Genomic DNA, 20,037 nt, shown 5'->3' with positions numbered 1-20,037 from the left:
CTTATTTAGACTCTTAAACTAATTTGTATTTTTTTTGGAGTTGGGGCTAAAATACAAACCATGATTTATTACGCTATTTAAGTAATTTAGGTATACATGGTTAATATATGTCATACATTTTATTTTGTGGGCAGGAAAACTTAATTACATTTAAAACATATATAAATACATATGAATAAAGAAATGGACGTATGAAAAAAATGTAATTGAAGCAGAAGCAGATTTCCTGCTGTTGCGCCACCACTCCATATTAAGGGCAGATTAAGTGTAGGGTTGGGTACCGAAACGCGGTAGGGCACCGGTTCCGATGTAAACTGTAGTAACGAGACCAAATAAGAACGAAAATTTCGGTTCCTCATTTCGGTGCCTGACTTTGTTTTTTCAGACGCATCGCTGCACGGGACGCTACGTTACCATTAGCTGGATTAAACACAATGGTTAAAATGCTGACAGCTTACGTTAAATGGTGTAAAGTTGTGACTGTATTTCCCTGTAGAGGATTCCAACACCGGGACGTAACCATAGACAGTTAAAGAAATGGACCAACAGATCCCGTTGCTCTGGACGGAGACCAGTGAAGTATATTAGAAGCACTTCTCCGGTGAGGGCTGAGCGTTACAGCGCAGCTGCAAACTGAGCTTGAAGACATATGTGATGTGAGCAACCTGTCTGAAAGTTGGAAGTCTTCTGGTAGCTGTGCCAAGAGAAATCTCAATCATTCCGAATCTTGCAGAGACGGAGAGTGTAGGTATATGTAAGGAGATAACATAGATACAGGCTAATTATTGATAACTAAAATGCTAGTTAAAATTAGTAATTATACTTAAACAGCTAATGTAAGTCGAAACTGCCTGCGAGTTTCTCCTGTATTATATGGTAATTCCTCTACTATGCGACAGTAAGTCGCTTGGTTATGACACAATCGTTAGCCTATTTTTACAAAAACGTCTGCTACGTAGCCATAACGTGAGGTATAAGGTAATGGAGCCTTTTATACATTGTCGTGTTTCTTTAGAAATAAACAATGGACAAATAGAGTCTTTAAACGCTTCCATAGGAGGTACGCGTTGTGGAGAGAGGCTTACTCCCTTGGACGTAACAGTCTGACTGCAGCTGCCGTTGTCGGAAAAACAACACACGGACGGTGCATTCACTTGAAACTATATTGTTATAAGTTATTACATTATTAGTCAATCATTTAATTTTGACCACATGGCCTTAGCAATAAACAAGCCGTTCTTTAATGTCGCCAATTGTTGTTTTGTGCTCCTTTTTTATATTTTATACATTATAAATATATTATATATATTTCGGTTCAGGCGCCGGTTTAGGCACGGCACCGTTTTAAAAGTATCGATTTAGCACCGGTATTGGAAAAAACCCAAACGATACCCAACCCTAATTAGGAGGTTTCGGCATTTTAAAAGGGATGCTAAAGAACCAGGTCGAAAAAGAGCCAAAAAAGGTAACTGGAGCTAAATGGAACCCGGGAAATTGAATAAAACTACATTAAACTAAAGCAAAAGAACACCAAAGAAATGAGAGCTGTAGCCTCACAGCAAGCTGCCAACCCCAGTGAATGGCATTTTACCTTCTCAACCTCAACTGGAACCTACCACCTGTCCAGGTAAGATAATTAGGCAAACCTGTTTGCACTTTCCTTGATTGAGCTGCTGATCTACCTGGACATCCAGGCAGAACAACAACAAAGAAAAACATCACACACACACACACACACACACACACACACACACACACGCACGCGCACACAATGGAGTGACACATTGGACTGAAATAAATAATTAAGGGCACAAATCCACTATATAGATATATACACAATAACTAGCCTCTAAAAATAAAAATCTGCCTGCCTCTATGGGAATTTAACATAGGAGTGTACTTACTTATGCCCCCTGTATTTTAAGGAAGAACATTTATTACGATACATTATTCATTCACAAAGAAAATTGGTGACCTTAAAGATTGGATTTTTCCTCATTTTTTAATTAAGGCATTAAGATCAATTTCCAAAAGATGATTTCTTTATTCCTCTTTTTAGTCAACTTTAGCATGGGTGTCCTAATTTTTTCACATGACTGTGTATATATATATATATATATATATATATATATGTGTTTAATATAAGTAGTCGGTGTTTGCTTCAACAGGAATTCAGAAATAGATACATCAATGTATTTTTCTGTAATAATGATATTAGCAAAAAAGGATTTGGGTGCAAATAGAGGTAAGACATCAGGAGTTTAGACCATGATGGCTGGCTGCCTTTGCTCCTTGGCTGTATCACTGCGCGCGTGATGAATATCCAATCAGCACAGTCAATTTGCTGAGTCATGCTCGGGTTGCTTTCAAATACCCTGCGGGTCCAAGGGAATAATTAAGGAACACAGTTTCCTGTCCCGTTGAGGTTTCTCCACCTATTTGTTTATTTCGTTGCCTCGGTTAACGGGGGACCTGGCAGTGGAGTAAAGTACTTTAACTTCTTTATTTCAATAATATATTTCACATCTGCTTTTCATTTGCCTGGCAATGTCTCAAAAATACATCCCGAAAGCCTTGTTTGCCATAATTGAAAGTAATAATTGTCAAATGGGTTTCGTTTAAAAGAAACCAAGGGATGTGGTGGAGAAAAAAAATAACACTTGATCATCTTTCTATATGAAACGAAATTCCTCCACATTATTCACCTTTTTAAGTAAAAGCAAAGATAGATGTTTTAATCTCCAGAACTCTAACATTGTATCTACTTTCTACTCCGTTCCACCTCTACTCCCCTAATGTTATTCACTCTTTTGCATTTCAGTGATACTACTGTGTTCTCAGAGTTTGCTGATGCATAGCAATAAGTGCACTTTAAAGTTTTGGAGTTGAAAAAGCAAGGCGCCACGCCTGTCGGAAATGGTTCAATTACCAACCCTAATAGGGGAATGGAAAAGGGACAAGAATGCTTGTATTTCTTCTTGGTACCCATTTTTATGTAATCTTTTGCCATTTCACACACACTCTTACTCTCTCTCTGCATTTCATTGTGCCCCACAGTTTAGTGCCGTAGCATTAGCAATTCTAATGGAATGGAGCGCTGTTCTTAGTTTGATCGACTGGGAGTGATACGAGGGGATTTTACAGAGAGGGAGCAAGAATCAAAGGCACAGGGACAAGACGATAGGGGAACAGGATGATAACACTATCTTATCTACAACAGGCGACTAGGACTATAGTAGATGCAGATGCAAAAAGTGAATCCTATTAAAAATGCTTTGCAACCAGGTAAAACGGAGTTGAACTCTTTCTTGTTTGAAGTCATTAGCTTGCATTATTTGAAACTGCAATTAACTGACCCAATCTTTAGGCTGCATTGAATTGGTCTTTTAAAGTGTATCATTGCTCATGTGGCTGCTATACCACTCAGAAGACACAAAACTGGATGTCAGCAGCCTTGCATAATCCAGAGTTTGTGCTACACACAGCCTCTCTTTCTCTGGTTACAGCTGTTACTAGGATGCCATCTGGGCGATAGCACTGTGAGGAAGGAAGGTGCAGACAGGTGTGTGTGTGTGTGTGTGTGTGTGTGTGTGTGTGTGTGTGTGTGTGTGTGTGTACAAGCATGCATGAATAGCTGCTTGTGTGCTCAGGTCCGCCATTGTATCTGCCAGTGTGAGAGAGTGCCCTCCCTGCCTGTCCTGTCTGCTCTGGCCCAGCAGCTGCCACCCCAGGCCAGATAGGATGACATGACCTTCCCTGGTAATGAAAAGGCACTGACAAATCGCTGTCTGCTTCTCATAGGGATAGGAGAGGAGGAGGGATGCTGTCACCATCTTCGCTCTGTGGTTTTATTACTATTTATTTGCGTGTCTACATGTGTCTCCCGCCCAAAAGCGTGACTCTTGTCGGGGGTCTGGCATCCCCCAACAAACGCCGCTGTTTGTGTCAGAGGAGATGATGAGATCTGCTTCGCCCTCTCTGTCTGCACTGGGCTCCCTGCCTCTTTTTTTTTCTTCTCTGGTCCAAATTGGCTTTGGTTGAGGAGAGGGATTGTCTTGGCAAAGATGTGAAAAGGATATGCCTGGTTGAGCACCAGTCGTTTCAGCAATCTATTAAGTACAACGTGCAGAGGAGAGAAAGTGTCCCCTTTTTTTTTAACCTGCAGTGGGGTATTTTTCTAGAACCTGGACTAAGCTGCATTTAAAACGTTAAGCCGGAGCATTATCTGATTTTGCTTTATTTCAGAAAATGGTGGAAGGGAAAGACTAGCGGACAGAGGTGTGGAGGTGTATGTGTGGATGTGTGTTTGTTTGTGTGTGTGTGTGTGTGTGTGTGTGTGTGTGTGTGACTCACCTGTTATGGCTTGTACTGTTGTGGTCTCATCCTCACACCCACACCAGCCCATTTGTGCTTCCTCCTGCAAGCTGTTCCCTTAACTAACACTGGATTATTTATTTTTTTTTATTGTTTTTCCTTCTCTTCTATTACTTTATTTGCACCATTTCTCCTTGCACACATTTCTGTTAGACTCTCTCTGGTTCTGACACGCATTCACACACCCACTTGACATTGATTGCCAGGCTGACTGGGCCATGTTTTATATTCCACATTGTAGTGAGTTGGCAAGAGCGTCTTACGGCCTGAGCCCGATTCCCTCTGGTGGCAGCGTGACTAGTGTTGCTAGTTACACACACAGAAAAGGGTGTGTGTGTTTGCTATATTATGAATGATTTGCATAGTTTAACATCTGACTCGTTAATAAGCACTTCAGCACCAGCAGCAGAGAAAATGATCTCTTTGTCGATGTTGTCGATGTGGCCCTGAAAGAAGATGGCTTATAGAAAACAAAGTCAAATTTTGTTGAGCAAATTTCAGTTAACCTCTGGAGGTTGAGGTGATTTGAAGTGTATTCACATGCAGAAACTTCTCTTAGCCAGCTGTATCAGTAGGTACCATAATGTAGAGTAGGTTAGAGTTGATAATAGTGTTGTGTTAGGTTTTGCACCTCCTGAAATATTAATCACTGGCCACTTCCTCCTTGTTCGGTGCATGATCAGCAGCCTGCCAGCCACTTTATCCTGAACCTACCTCGCCGTGCACATCTCCAAACAGCATTCTAATATATTATTAATGGTCTCACAGTAGCACAGAACAGCCCTCCACCCACAAGTATCCATTACTCCGTCTCAGTGCAGTTAACCAATATGAACTGCAGAACAAATTGGTCCAATTAATTTAAATTAAGGAGGAGAGGGAGAAAGCAGGGGAAAGAAAGGGAGACAGCAGACAGTCCAAAAAAGATGAGACAGTGTAGATCACTCTGAAATGAAGTTGTTTATTTCAGGTGAAAGGCTGATTTTCCATCACATCTGTCCATCATACTATTGTACAACGTAGGGTTTATATATTTGTGTTATCTGAGAACCACCTACACTATTTAAAATATAATTTTACGTAAATGAAGAATGCCAGGGTTATTCTTGTAATTTTCATTTGTATATAAAGATATCAGCATAGACAGTAGCTAAGCAACAGTGGTACCATAAATATATTGTCTAAGAAAACAGGATGTAATGTCCAGGTAAATGAAACAAGGTAAACGTCATCCCTCGCTAAAAAGAAGTGCTGCATTGACTCTTTCTCCACTTTTTTTCCCCCCACAGGAAGCGGGCTGACAATGACTTTTATCCCTCGAGCACAGACGTTCCCCAGCTTTCTGTCTGATGAACAGGAGGAGAGCCAGCACCAGGAAGAGGCACCGTCGCCCTCTAGTGGCTGTGAATCCAGTTGCAGCCTGAGACCCCTTCAATGACAGAGAATTGCTCCACCAAAACTGGACACTTTCCCCACCACTGTAGAGAGGATGTAGAAATATGTATAGTGACATGTGTAATATATCATTTCCTGGTGATACTTAAAACAATAGTGTCAACTGTAGAGTGAGTGGTACATGAAAGGGACCCTGAAAAAGGACCTTTTTTGTGTGTTGTGTAACAACAGCAGTAGCTTCAAAGATTGCACCAAAAAGTAAGTGTTTTAATATGTTTTATGTTGTCATTATGCTGTTGAAGCCAGCAGGACCACCTTTTTAAATCACTGCATAACACCTTACATGAAGTAAGAGGTACAAACACACTAAGGCCCGCTGTAAAACAATGTGTAAAAAGGCTTTTGTTCTGAAATTGATGAAATCACACAAGACTCATTCCAACAATGTGCAGCTTTAGCTTTTAAGGGAAACTCCACCATTTTTGACACATATTCCTCCCAATCCTACTGTACTTCTCCCTCTCTAGAATGTGAAATTGATCAATGCCTTACACAGAAACAGCTTGTCTTTGATTCAGTGATGAATCAGCTAAAGCCCTTAATCGGTTAGAACCAGCAAAGGGAAAAAGTCATTCAGAAATGTAATGTAATGTAAATTCAACGATATAGGAGGGGACTGTTATGTCCCAAATAGTAGAATGCAACCTTCTCACAGCCTCTACTTTAAACTGCCATTTCGACATTACACTAGCAGAGCAATTTGATTTCAGTAGCTTCCTAGCTCCTATCCAGCCTCATATACAGTATCTGATAACTGGTACAGTATTGCATCATGGGACTCATATGGATTATGGTGTCAAAACATTTGCCCTGCTTGTATGTTATGTTCAGATTTAAAAATAAATAAATATTAGAATCGATATTTCACTGAGGAAATCTCTGCCGAGTAAAATACATAAAAACAAACAAAAGTCGTTGAAGGAATAGTTTGACATTTTGGGAAATTGGCAGCTGGTTAGCTTAGCTTAGCATGAAAAGTGAAAACAGGGGAAACAGCTACCCTGGCTCCGTCCAAAGCTAACTAAATATGTGTACCTACACTTGTAAAACCACAACTTGTTGTTTTTACACTTGGGTTTTTGTCAGAATAAACAAATGAGGTAAAACAAGTGAATGCTGTTTCAGTTTTTGTGCTAAGATAACTAAGCCAACCAGCTGATGGTGGTATTAGCATTAGAGGAAACAAAATAATGTATTTTCCAGTTAAAAAATATATAATTTTGTTTTCCATCCAGCAACAGAATAGAAACTAAAAAATAAATATTACTGGTCTATATTACTGGCCGTTGCCACTAAAATAGCCAAAAATCAGCAGAAAACGTATCAAATATTTTCAATAGTAGCATGTGAGTGACATGTCACTAAGTATGTGACCGCTGTGACGATAAGACTGCACATGCACAAGGAATAAACTCAGTAGCAACAGCTCTAAAGGGTGAAGCCTAAATATAGTCTGGAGTTACAATACGTAACTATCTTTCTCTGCATTGTCCTCAGTAAGAAGTGCCTTTCGACACAGACCGCAGAGTGTGAGACCTAACCAAGGCATTGCCTTTGGGCTTTGAGTTTACTATTGTGGACAGAGTTAAGCTCTGTACCTTCAAAACGTTTTAAAAAGTCTTAGGTTCCTCTTAAATACGGTCAACCCAGCTGTGAAATGCCATGTTACACCTGAAACACTTAATGTTACCTATCGAGACCGTTGGTGGCTGTCAGCGCTGCAGACAATTATTCATCTCGTTAAATATTTCTGGTAAAAAAAATGATTGTGCTTTTTGTTAAATGTTATGTTAAAGCAAGGCACGAATCCAGAAATTCTAGCAACTATGAAATGAAAAACAATTCCAATGACAATCAGTTTGAGGCAGCAAAACAGACCTTTAATGTCAAACTTAATCACTTATTTAAATGTGTTTTGTTGTTGTTATAATATTCCTGTAGAACTGGAGATACAAGTACAAGCATTTATTTTGTGTTGATTTTCGCAGTCAGTCACTTTATTTTGTATATTTGTAATTTAAAGAACTTCATATTAATTTGAGCCTCAAACAAAGTGCCCATCTAAAAATGTGTCTGCTTTACAGAGCCCATAGTAACAGTATGTAGACGGACAGTTAACATATCTGGCCACATTTCTGCCCTAGTTGTCCTGAGTCTTAGCTCAAGTGTGGTTAATAAATGTATGTATAATAGTTCCACTACATCTGGAGCATTAGAGCAGTACTAACTGATAACACTGGAGAAAGTTCTAGTTGACTGTGTTTATCATTTGCAAATTTTGTTGTTTTTTATTGTAGCAATTCACTTGCTTGTAGGTATGACGTGTCATCATGATTTCTGTTATTGTCACTACAGGATATGACTGTGTTTATGTCCATCAAATTTTGTGTTCTGTTACTGTCAGAATATATGTTGATAGCACTTTGAATACTTAGTAGCACTACAGTTTTCACTAAATGTACATATGTAATGTTTTTGATGATAAAAAGGTAATAAATTGAATGTTCTATCATGTATCAGCATATGTTTTACGCTAACAAGAGTGTTGAATTAAAGGTAATTAACATTCAAGGAATTATTCAAAATTTTGTGAAATACGCTTATTCGCTTTCTTGCCAAGAGGTACAAAAAAAGATTAATGCCTCTCCTATCTACATTTTAAGCTAGAGCCAGGCCGGTTAGTTTAGCTAGCTTTTCAGAACAAACGTGACTAATTCATGCAAATAAATCGCATGTTTATTCACATTCAGGGCCTGAAGTTAACTTCTTTGGCCACCAGTCAGTGTGGCAGGTGAATTTTAAAATCCACTAGCCACACAGGCTTTTTACCAGCCACTTTTTGTTGTTGTCGTTTCCCCCTAAAGGTAAAATACAGGAAATGCACATGCATAATTTATGAACATTTAAGTGCTGTCAAGTTATTAACGAAATCAATATAATTAATGACTCGTAGAATACATCATCTTTTTATTTGTTCTGTAGCCTACTGCTGTCATGAATCAGCCATTCACGAACCTTGCCATTGTTGCCCACTGTTCACTTGGTTTTAAAACGTCTTCTTTTCTTTGAATCATCCTCATCTTTTTGTCGATTGCTTGTTTCAGCCGGCCTCTTTACCGCAGTAATGTGCCGCCACTTTTTTTTTTTTTAGCTCAAACCAAAGAAATTGCGGACTTGGTTGAAATGTGAAAGAGCAACAGTGGCAAAAACCAACTAATGAATCACTCAATTCTCTTTGGCTACCCGCTAACGTGGCAGGTAGATCCAGTGGCACAACTACCCAGTGTCAGAGGGGTATGCAGCAACAACTTTGGCGCTTTGACAATTATGGGCTTTAAATAATAAAGGTTTATTTTAAAGTATATCAGCGATGTTAACGGTTGCCCTTGGCAACCAAATTGTGACAATTAGAAACCTAATCATCACAACTGGTTGATGTGATTTGAGTGGTGAGTGGCTTTCCATCTCTGTCTGCACTATTTCTTCCCCCAAAAAGGACACAGTGAATAGGTTGGTCAACAGAACTTCAAACCATACTGGACATTTAGTTTTGTGTGGTCTAATAGAACTCCTACCTGATGTCATCACTGGTCTCATCTCTACCTGATGCCATCGCCGACCTCATGTCTGTCTCATTCACTCCTTGCCTGTGTTCTTCTCCACTAAGACATCTTGTCAAACAAACATTATGTAATATATTTCTCATTAGTTTTTCCATATCAATAATATTAAGAAATGAATCTGTTGGTATCAAGTTGCTTCCCCTACACTTCCACCTAGACCTACCTGCTGCCTTCCCATGTCTTTCCTGATCCACCATCCTCACACCTGAATGAAATGAACTCACGGTTAAATATAGCAGCCTAAATTCAATTCTTAAATCAGCCTAGTGATGGCATCAGAGAAGACAACTATTATGCAGTAAGGTTGTGCTGCTGTTGAAATTACATTCACATTTTGTATTTTAAATATTTATATTTTTTTTCATATTTATTTATTTTTCTTCTTGTCATTTATTGTGCATGCTACCTTATATTTACCAGTTGTTATTTTACCTTAATAAATTGAGATATGTCATGCATGGGATTGGTACCATAAGGTTTAATCAAAATCTAAATGTAGCTATCAGCAACATTGGTTTGCATTAAGCTAGCCGTAAACCCCACTTTAGCTGCTAGTGTTAGCAAACACTAGCTAGTCTGACAACAGTCTGTTAACATGAATATTTGCAAGCCTCCAAGTTTGGTAGCAAATCTATGCATGATTCCATGGTAAACCCCCATTTGGCTGCTACATTCCCAGTGTTAGCAAACACTAGCTAGTCTGTTAACATTAATATTTGCAAGCCTCCAAGCACAGACGTCACACTTTAAATCCTACCTGTTGCCTCTCACCATTCACTTATTTAACTGCTGTCGCATTCCTGGACATGTCATCTCCGTTTCCCTCTTTCTTTTTCTATTTTTAGCCCGGCAAAATTCACCTGCATTTGGCGTGTGGTCGGGTGTTAATTTCAGGCCTTGTTCACATTTATTGGTGCGTTCCATTTACACTGGCTGGACAAAGGAACTTCCTGTTGTCTCTGCTGTTAGCATGGCAGCCTCACAGTGACAACAAGATTTCAAGAATAACTGCTCAAGACAGTCACAGACAAAGTCTGGCACAAAACCCTTGATTAAACAAACAAGTCATGTTAATTAGTGAGCTTCAGCTTTGCTGTTAACCTCGAACAAAGCTATGCTAGCTGTTTCCTCCCGTTTAGTCTTTGTGCTAAGCCAAGCTAACCCACTGCTAGCCTGCTAGAAAACGCTTCATATTTATGGTATCAGTCTTCTCATCTAACTCTCAGCAAGAAAGTGAATAAGCATATTTCCAAAAATGTCGACCTATTCGAAGAATTTAAGCACAAACACAAAGAGGTTCTTCAAATTCACAGCAAATCATTTGGTTTCCTAGACATAGTTTTCAGTCAACACTTTCGTCTTATCACACTCCCACTTCACAGGAAATCACAGAGGTAGTGGCTATGACATTGTTTTATTCATACCACATGGGAGTCTTTTACAGTCACACACATCATTTTCAGTATTGCTGGGCATACACACGCAGCATCACAAGTGTCACAGTCAAATTTATAGTTACAGCTTCTACTGTTTTTACGCAAACAGCAAGATGAGAGAATGAAGGCAAAAACTTGTGATTCCAAACTATATTGTCCCTTTATGTTCCACATTTCTAGCTTGTCGACATTTGTCTTGTTTCCTAGCAGGATAGCCTGCATATCCATTACGGCCTCTGCCACTGCCTCCATTTCTATGGAGATAAATGAATCACATTACACATAAACAACACACAGCTTAATAGTACTACCATATTACATTTTGGTTTACAGAAGCATATAGACAAGTTTAGAAATCATACAAAATAATAAACACAACTTGGAAAACTTGTGACAGCTTATCATAAAAATGATGATGATAATGATTTTTAAATTACATTTTAAAATAGTAAAAAAAAAAAAAAAAAACATCAACAAACCATAGATAGACAAAGTATAAGGAGCTATAAACTAAAGCACAGGATTATCTAATTAGAATTTAGCTTTCACAATAAGAGCGTGCTGTAACTAGAATGCAGCCATCCTAGACAGAGAGCCCTTTTGGGGAAAGCAACAGTCTCAAGTGACGGTACAGTGCTGAGTGACTGCTTTTCTTTTCCGTTAGATGATTAGACACCATTGTCAAGCTTTGAATGGAAACCGGGAGGGATTAAAGTAAAAGGAGAGCAATTACACAGGCTTTTGTCAATCGTTTTACTCGGGGGTTAGGGAAGTGAAAAGAATGATTATACAGGCTTTTTGTCTGCTCTTTCTGCATGATGGTTACTGTCAAATATTGTTTTGCCCAAAACAAATATTTCCTCAACAGTGATTATGAAGTACATACTACATTTAATTAGTGGGAGCAGGGTTGGACACAAACAAACCCATCAGCTCTCTGAGACTTAGATGAGCACCAACTTGTTAACTCATTTCAAACCGCAGTATGAATAATCAGTGTCAGAATGATCCCTGTAATCTTATTTAGAAACTATTCAGACCCTTTCACTTTTTGCACACTTTATTGGGTGTAGATGTGACATGCAGTGTGAACTGTGGGACCTTACTTACAAAGGTGTGTTATGTCCAATCAATTCAATTCACCACAGGTGGACTCCAATCAAGTTCTAGACACATCTCAAGGATAATTAAAGCCAACAGGATGCACCTGACCACAATCTGGAGTGCCACAGCAAAGGGTCTGAATACTTAGGGAAAAGAAATGTCAGTTTTTGATTTTTAATTAATTTGCAAACATTTCTAAAAAACATATTTTCACTTTGACATTATGAGTTATTGAGTGTAGATTGATGGGCAGAAATTGCAATTCTATCCATTGAAAATTACATTTACAACACCATAATGTGTGCCAAAATGGAAGGGGTCTAAATACTTTTTTTTGAAGCCACTGGAAATCAATCTGCTTTGTTTGTGAAAACCTACACATTCAAATTATGCAGTACGTCAAATTTATGTATGCTCATTTATTATTAAGCTGACGTTTGGTTTTGTGTGATCGTACAGTCTGTAGGTTCGCATAGACCGGGCAATTTTTTATCTGCCCGGACTCCTTTGCCATCCTGGGACACACAGAGTAGTTTGGCTGTGAATATTAGGTAGATTTTATTAGTATATGAAGTGTTAGACAAGGACATGTGACCGATGATAAAGTAATGACTGAGCTTGGCAAAAAGTTAAAAAGAAAATCCAATCAATGGGCTGAAATATGATTTTATGATAATATAAAATTACCTTATTACATTACATAGCTATGATTACTTAAAAAAGCCATCACATTGTCAGTTATTGTAAAGCAGCATTAGTTAAGTCAGCAAGCATAAATACAGTGTATCAAGTTACATGACAGGATGTGCTGTATCAAACATGATTAACTGTAAAGTGTAACAGTTTTATAGTTAAGTGCATGTCTGAAGAGAATGTAAGGGAGGGCCTCAAACATATCAAGTGTAAAAACAACAGTAGATATGATGACTAATGTGAGGCTCACCTGTCTTTGAGATGGGTGCAGTTTGACTCTGTACTCCTCTCTCCTGTTCTTCTTCCTGTGGGAATGTAGGACTTTTTCATAAGTGGGTAATTTCAGCTGCAACTTCACACTTATTTGTGATTATAATGTTAATAATATGATTATTTCTTATGTGCAAGTTTCTTCTGAAAGCACCAATATCGAAAGAATAGAAGAATAGAGTCCCATTTTTAGCCATGCTAGCAGCTAGATGCTCTAAGGATGGCTGTATTGGTATGTTGGCCAGTGCCCCACTTTGGTTCAGCCTGAAATATCTCAAAAACTATTGGATGGATTACCATGAAATGTTCGGGGCTTAGGGGTTGCCTTAACCATAAACCCCTGAACCTTAACCCATTCGTGGTCTCTAATCTAATCTCTCTAATCTTTACTTTTTCTTTTGAATAACTCAATAATTTTACCTCTTTCGGTGCAACACAACCTCGTACCTAAACAACGTTATAGGTCAATTTCCAAAGACTCCCAATGCAACTGTTCTATTTACTGCCACACCGGTAACTGTGACCGTAATAATGTGACCGTTCTATTTAACGTAACAGGGACAGTTTTAAACACATAGTAAATGTGAAACAGAATTAGTTCAGTTAAGGCAACAAAAATACTTTCACAACCATAGTTCAGTGGACTCTTGCGATTAGGGAGTGAAGTTGCAACATTCTTGCATTTTTCATTTGGTTCGGGTTTGCTTTCACGCTGCACTATGTCAAACGCACCAAACACTGTAAACACAGATATTGGACAGAATATCCAAATCTCGCCGACACTTCTGGTCTCACCAAATTTATTATGTCTTGGGTTTTGTGGTTCTGCTTTAGTGTTTCTAATATTTTAGAAGGTGAACAATGAGCAGCTGACAAGACAGCGAGTGAAGGAGAGAGAGAGAGAGATGATGTGTTGTCACACAGACGACCAGCGATGTGTGCTCAGAACAGCTTATGGATCTGAAAGTTATCATCCCTTAAATCATATATAAATCCATAAATTGTGTGTAAGGTTGAAATTGCAGACTAGTAAATGCTGTTTTTGGTTCACTATTTGGGTCGGACCGCGTTCTCACCTGAAGTAAACTGAACTGTAGTTCATTTGGAAGCAAACCGAGACCAGAGTTTGTTCGTTTGTTCCGCACCTGATGAGGTGAGGTTTCGGACGAGCCTTCACACCAGTCCAAACGAATCAGACTATCCTACCAAACGCTCCAGGGTTCGTTTTAAACGGACCAAATGAGGTAGATGTGAAAGTGACCTTAGTTAGGGTTAGTAAAACATTATGGACTTGCTTAAAATGAGTCACGTAAAACTACTGACGTCACAGACATCATTGCATCCCGGACCAAGGTCTGTAATACTTGAATACTTGGTTAATTTCAAAATGACAGTTGGCTTTTGGTTTCACATGGGACACGAACCCCGGTCTCCTGAGTAAAAGTCCTGTGTTTTTGTTTGACCCATCCACAACCCCAACCTGCCTCCTCATGCAGAATCTTTGTCACCTCACTTTCTTGTTTGCTCTTACAGTAATTACTACGGCCAAGAGAGGTCGCTGCCTAACTAGAAAGTTAATTCTGGGTCGTTATGAACTGCTTGAATAATCAACATAAACGGTTGTTTTCTGGGTGAAGACGGGCTGTTTGGAGTTTTGCAATTTTATTTAAATAAAATAAAAACAAATTTGCACTACCAGAAGATCAACATTTTCACTTATCCACTGAAATATCTCAACATCTTCTTTATTGGCACAACATTTTGTTTAGACATTCATAGGTGCCAGACAAGAAATCCTTGAAAAGTTGTCGATCCGATGACTATTCTCTAGCCACACCATGATGTTGACAGTAGACCACTATTGGATGGATTTCCATGAAATGGATGAACTAAATAAATAGACCCATATTTTACAATCAAGATTAGTTTGGGAGTTTTGTTTGCTAAAGATATATGAAACCACAGTGTGGGATCTTACCTGTGCTTCACTGCTAGTATGATGATGGCAATAAGTAGAATAAGCCCAGCAGCTCCAGCCCCGATGTAAATATACATCATGTACACAGATAGGCTGAATCCACCTGAAAATGAGAGAAAATAATGAAAAAGAAATACCATAACAGCCTGAAAACAACGGTATTCTATTGAAGAGAATAATACAATTGTGTGGTTTTATTCGTATTTGTGGTGAATGATACGTATATTTCACTCATTGTTTGCTCATGACTCACAGATACAACATCACATTAAAGCAAACATGTACAGTAGTGTGCAGACACACACAAACACACACATCTCCTTAGTAGCATTATTCAGAGATGTTCCACAGGATGTTGTGGTTTCAGCAGGTGGGGGTCTGTCTGAGTCTGCTGAACTGTTTGAGATTAACATCACAAGCATTGTTTTATTGTATTCATTATGTTTCCTCAATCACTGTACTCTGTTAGACAAATTTGCATCCATAAATCATTCTAAGTATGAGAAACTATGTATCATCCAGCCTTAAGGCCGTATATGGGCGATTCTTTAACTATGGTACTTTTCTTGTCCCTGGATGAAATAATAAAAACTAAAAAAAAACATTTCTTCTTTTTTGTTTTTGTCACAGTTACAGTTGAAACCAGATATTTACATACACTTCAGAAAAAAACACAAAAACTTTTATTTCTTTACTGTCATACATTAAATCAGAGTAAACTTTTTCTGTTTTAGATCAATACATTTTAACATATTTTTTGCATTTGTTAAATGTCAGAATCGAGCGAGGGAGAATTTCTATGTATTTTATTTATCACTTTCATCAAAGTCAGAAGTATACATACACTAAGTTTATTGTGTCTTTAAACAAAAAAAAAACTCCAGATGATTCCATTCTGAGCTTAAGAAGCTTCTGATAGGTTAATTGATTCCATTTGAGTTAATTGGTGGCACACCTGTGGATGCATATAAAGGCACACCTCAAACACAGAGCCTCTTTCTTTGACATCATGGGAAAATCAAGAGAAATCAACCAAGACATCAGGAAAAGAATTGTGGACCTCCACAAGTGTGGCCCATCCTTAGGTGCAATTTCCAGATGCCTGAAGGTCCCACGTTCATCTGTTCAGACAATAATACGCAAGTATAAAAAACATGGGAATGTACAACCATCATACCACTCAGGAAGGAGACGGATTCTGAGTCCCAGAGAGGAAAGTTTTTTGGTGCAAAATGTGCGAATCAATCCCAGGACAACAGCAAAAGACCTTGTGAAGATGCTAGCTGAAACTGGTAAGACAGTGTCATTATCCACAGTAAAACGAGTCCTGTACCACCATGAGCTAAAAGGTTACTCTGGGAGAAGAAAGCCATTGCTTCAAAACCACCATAAAAAAGCCAGACTACAGTTTGCAACTGCACATGGGGACAAAAATCTTAATTTCTGGAGACATGTCCTGTGGTCTGACGAAACAAAAATTTAACTGTTCGGCCATAATGATAAACGGTATATTTGGAGGAAAAAGGGCGAAGCTTTGAAGCCTCAGAACACCATCCCAACTGTGAAGTATGGGGGTGGTAGTATAATGTTGTGGGGCTGCTTTGCTGCAGAAGGGACTGGTGCACTTCACAAAATAGATGGCATCATGAGAAATCATTTTGAAATTGAAAACGTATATGCTTAAATGCTATATGCCTATGCTGAACCAGAGCAAACTCTCTGTACTTAAAGGGGTGATAGAATGTAAAACCGTATGGACCATACGTATGTGTCACCGTTTCTGGGTTACTGGACTACCAAATGCCGAGGCCCTGACGCAGCTCCAGGGCCTACAGCAGCTAGCCGCGATCTTTACCCATAGCTTTGTAAGACCTGAGGGTATCTGTGATATACATGTCGTGACGAAATTCAAACTGTAAATATACAGCCGGCCAGCTCCGCAGAACCCCGAGCCCCGGTAATCCAGTAACGGTGACTTTCCCCTGGGTATGAAGCCCAGCAAGGGCAGATTGTGTGGAGCTCCTGAAGTCAGACACGTCTTACCAAATTTGCAATTAGCCATCAATTTTCGTAAAACGGCCCATATTTGAGCTTTATATAGTTGATTTCTCGCATAAAAAAGTCTAAGAAGTGAATTTAATACGAACAGCAGACAAACAATGCATAACATTGCAGTGTCTGAAATATAGAGACCTGCTGTCTCGTCTCCAATATATGTGTATGTGGTTCCTCAACCAATCAGTCAATATGTTTTATTTAACTGTTTTTGAATTTAAATGTTTTTTTTACATTAAAGTTTTAGTATTATAGCCCTAAAAAAAAAAAAACATTTAAATTCAAAAACAGTTAAATAAAACATATTGACTGATTGGTTGAGGAACCACATACACATACATTGGAGACGAGACAGCAGGTCTCATATTTCAGACACTGCAATGTTATACATTGTCTGCTATTTCGTTATTAAATTCACTTCTTAGACTTTTTTATGCGAGAAATCAACTATATAAAGCTCAAATATGGGCCGTTTTACGAAAATTGATGGCTAATTGCAAATTTGGTAAGACGTGTCTGACTTCAGGAGCTCCACACAATCTGCCCTTGCTGGGCTTCATACCCAGGGGAAAGTCACCGTTACTGGATTACCGGGGCTCGGGGTTCTGCGGAGCTGGCCGGCTGTATATTTACAGTTTGAATTTCGTCACGACATGTATATCACAGATACCCTCAGGTCTTACAAAGCTATGGGTAAAGATCGCGGCTAGCTGCTGTAGGCCCTGGAGCTGCGTCAGGGCCTCGGCATTTGGTAGTCCAGTAACCCAGAAACGGTGACACATACGTATGGTCCATACGGTTTTACATTCTATCACCCCTTTAAGTACAGAGAGTTTGCTCTGGTTCAGCATAGGCATATAGCATTTAAGCATATACGTTTTCAATTTCAAAATATATTGCCTATTATATTCAACTGGTTATATTAAGGTAATGATGACATCTGTGTATGTTAATTACTGCATGATGTCTCTTTGTACCTGGAGGGGGAACAGTGAGCAGCACAGTGGTGGTCCGCACCCCCGCATCTGTGCTGAAGGTGCAGCGGTAGAAACCACCATCTTCCTGCACCACACCTGTCAGGTGCAGACTGACATCCAGGCTGTCTGCACAGCTGACCCTGCCCCTGTCGCTATAGTCCTCGCCCACCAGGCCCCCTTCCACCTTCTTACACACTCCGATAATGCCCCAGGGCTGGCCATGTGGCATCTTCTCCAAAATGACCTGGTAAATGGTACCATTGTGCTCGTGGTTACAGCTGATGGTCAGGTTGTTGTCCGTCTCGATCACCTCTGGGGTGGGGGACTCTGCGCTGTTGTCTTCCTCTGGGGGCTCATCTGTAAAACACAAGCCACACTGGAAATAGCTCGTCAAAGGAAAAAAAATCTTAATGCATGATGGAAACGAAACAATCTATAAAGTTTCATTTCCAACAGCATTCAGCGGGGGAGCTTCAAATTTCCACCTCAGTATTTTTTTGCCATTTCTTTTTACCTAAATCTTCCACCTGAATGTTCCTTGTCCAGGGGCCTTGAGGGAAGGTCTGAACAGAGCAGTGGTAAACCCCGATATCCTGGTGAGTGACATTCCTCATGGAAATACTTCCGTCCATAGGCGTGGTCCTCAGGAACTCTATCCTTTCCCGGTAATGGTGAGAAAAGACCACTCCATACTCTGGATGGAAAATAGCTACCGGATCTTTGTCTGGTACTTTGGTCCAAGACACCATGCTGAGGTTGCCGTCCCAGGGACACAAACAGTTGAGAACCATCCCTTCCTCCAGACGGACTGTAGCAGCCTCCATCTGCTGGACAGCAACTGGACAGAGTGCTTTTTTCTGTTAATTCAGACAGAATCTAGAAATCATGCATCTATAAATGTGCAAACTGATAAATCAGTAAATGACACCAGTAAATCTCAATTATATACAAGAATAACCAGTTGTAGGATTATAACTAATTGACATTTTTACATGTTTTACATGTATCACATCAGAATCCTAAACTTTAGAGAAATACTTTGCACCGATTTGGCAACAACAAAAAAGCCATGTTTCCCCCTCTAAATCTCCTCTACTTGAAGATTAACACAGCCATTCACAGCTTTGAGGCCATCCTTGGCTTAATGGTAATTAGGCTAATTTGAGCCAGTACACATACACACAACTGACAATAGTTGGTGATTTTCAAAGCCTTTTATCCGAGCTGAATGACAACAGATTTCAAGTCCAGTGATGCCCTTGGGAGAGTTCTGGCAGGTTTAGAATAATAATGTCTCACAAAACTCACAATAACAAGCTCTTCTACCATCTTCCCGTTTAAATCAAAACAAATGATGGCATAAAGGAATGTTTAGTTTGAATTACTGATTATAAATGAAAGATTAGAAACTGATGAAACTACATACAAATATTTAAATTAGCCTTTCAGAGTACTGAGAGAAGTGAATGCCACCTTCAACAGTCAATACAAGTGTTTGCCATACATTAATCTACTATAAACTTTAAAAATATGTAACCATACCTTTAAGAAAAGGAAGAAAGATGAGTACCACGAAGTACCAGTGGTCCTTCTGTACAGCTTCCATCTTGCCCCACCGAGGGAGAATGAAAGCTGCATTGATGAGACGAGTGGAGAAGCACCAGAGCTGCACTTCCTGCTAGCTCTCTGGCTACAGAGAAACACTTGAGCTACTGGGGCACACTTCATGGTAGCTCACTGTTGGCTCATTCCACACAGAGGGGCACTTTATCACCAGGGCTGAGACTGGGAGGCAAGCTTATGGAATAACGTGGCACGTTGGGATCCATACTGATGTTTTCTAAATTGTTCCGATGTTGCCCATATCATTTCATCTTGTATACATTTGTTTATCCTTCCATTAGGACTTTTGAGTCCTTTTATGGCATTTCATAAAACATAAATTCACGATTAAAGGATCTATATCTTTGAATTGAAATAAAATTTGTTTTGTGAAAATGTTTTTTAAAGAATGTCAATGTTAGTTTCTGAAATATCTCAACTATTTAATGGATTGCCATTACATTTTGTAC

The 20,037-nt window shown here is 39.2% G+C and overlaps 2 protein-coding genes and 1 long non-coding RNA gene across 8 annotated transcripts in view; 1 reads left to right on the top strand and 2 right to left on the bottom strand.

Moving 5' to 3' along the window:
• The window catches only part of dok6 (docking protein 6), a 48,079-nt gene extending 39,748 nt beyond the window's left edge, over positions 1-8,331 (top strand). For 2 of the 3 annotated variants that reach the window (XM_078280673.1, XM_078280672.1), the window contains exon 8: positions 5,664-8,331. In XM_078280673.1, coding sequence (XP_078136799.1) covers positions 5,664-5,812 — 149 coding nt within the window. In that variant the 3' untranslated portion in view covers positions 5,813-8,331. Of the gene's footprint in view, positions 1-4,245; positions 4,279-5,663 lie in introns of all 3 variants that reach the window. The other variant, XM_078280674.1, reaches the window with a different exon arrangement.
• Positions 5,765-10,862, bottom strand: LOC144537178 (uncharacterized). Its single transcript, XR_013503830.1, has 4 exons — positions 10,210-10,862; positions 9,616-9,657; positions 9,405-9,500; positions 5,765-5,852 (listed from the first exon to the last, which is right to left on the bottom strand). It is a non-coding gene; the product is annotated as an uncharacterized LOC144537178 (long non-coding RNA).
• Positions 10,863-11,139: 277 nt separating this feature from the next.
• On the bottom strand, positions 11,140-19,647 carry cd226 (CD226 molecule). 4 transcript variants are annotated; one of them, XM_078280668.1, is made up of 7 exons: positions 19,508-19,647; positions 18,480-18,822; positions 17,966-18,322; positions 15,913-16,054; positions 14,934-15,036; positions 12,936-12,990; positions 11,140-12,530 (listed from the first exon to the last, which is right to left on the bottom strand). In XM_078280668.1, exons 1-7 carry the CDS (start codon positions 19,601-19,603, stop codon positions 12,418-12,420), a joined length of 1,209 nt encoding a protein of 402 aa, XP_078136794.1. In that variant the 5' UTR covers positions 19,604-19,647; the 3' UTR covers positions 11,140-12,417. The 4 variants fall into 4 exon arrangements, with proteins under 4 accessions (XP_078136794.1, XP_078136795.1, XP_078136796.1 ...); XM_078280669.1 differs by having other exon boundaries at positions 18,480-18,803; positions 19,508-19,643; XM_078280670.1 differs by lacking the exon at positions 15,913-16,054 and having other exon boundaries at positions 19,508-19,643.
• Positions 19,648-20,037: the final 390 nt, after the last annotated feature.

Source organism: Sander vitreus, chromosome 22 (genome assembly GCF_031162955.1).
Source record: "Sander vitreus isolate 19-12246 chromosome 22, sanVit1, whole genome shotgun sequence".
NCBI lineage: Eukaryota > Metazoa > Chordata > Actinopteri > Perciformes > Percidae > Sander > Sander vitreus.
Note: the sequence above shows the minus strand (reverse complement) of the source record. Positions and strands in the feature narration are given on the sequence as shown.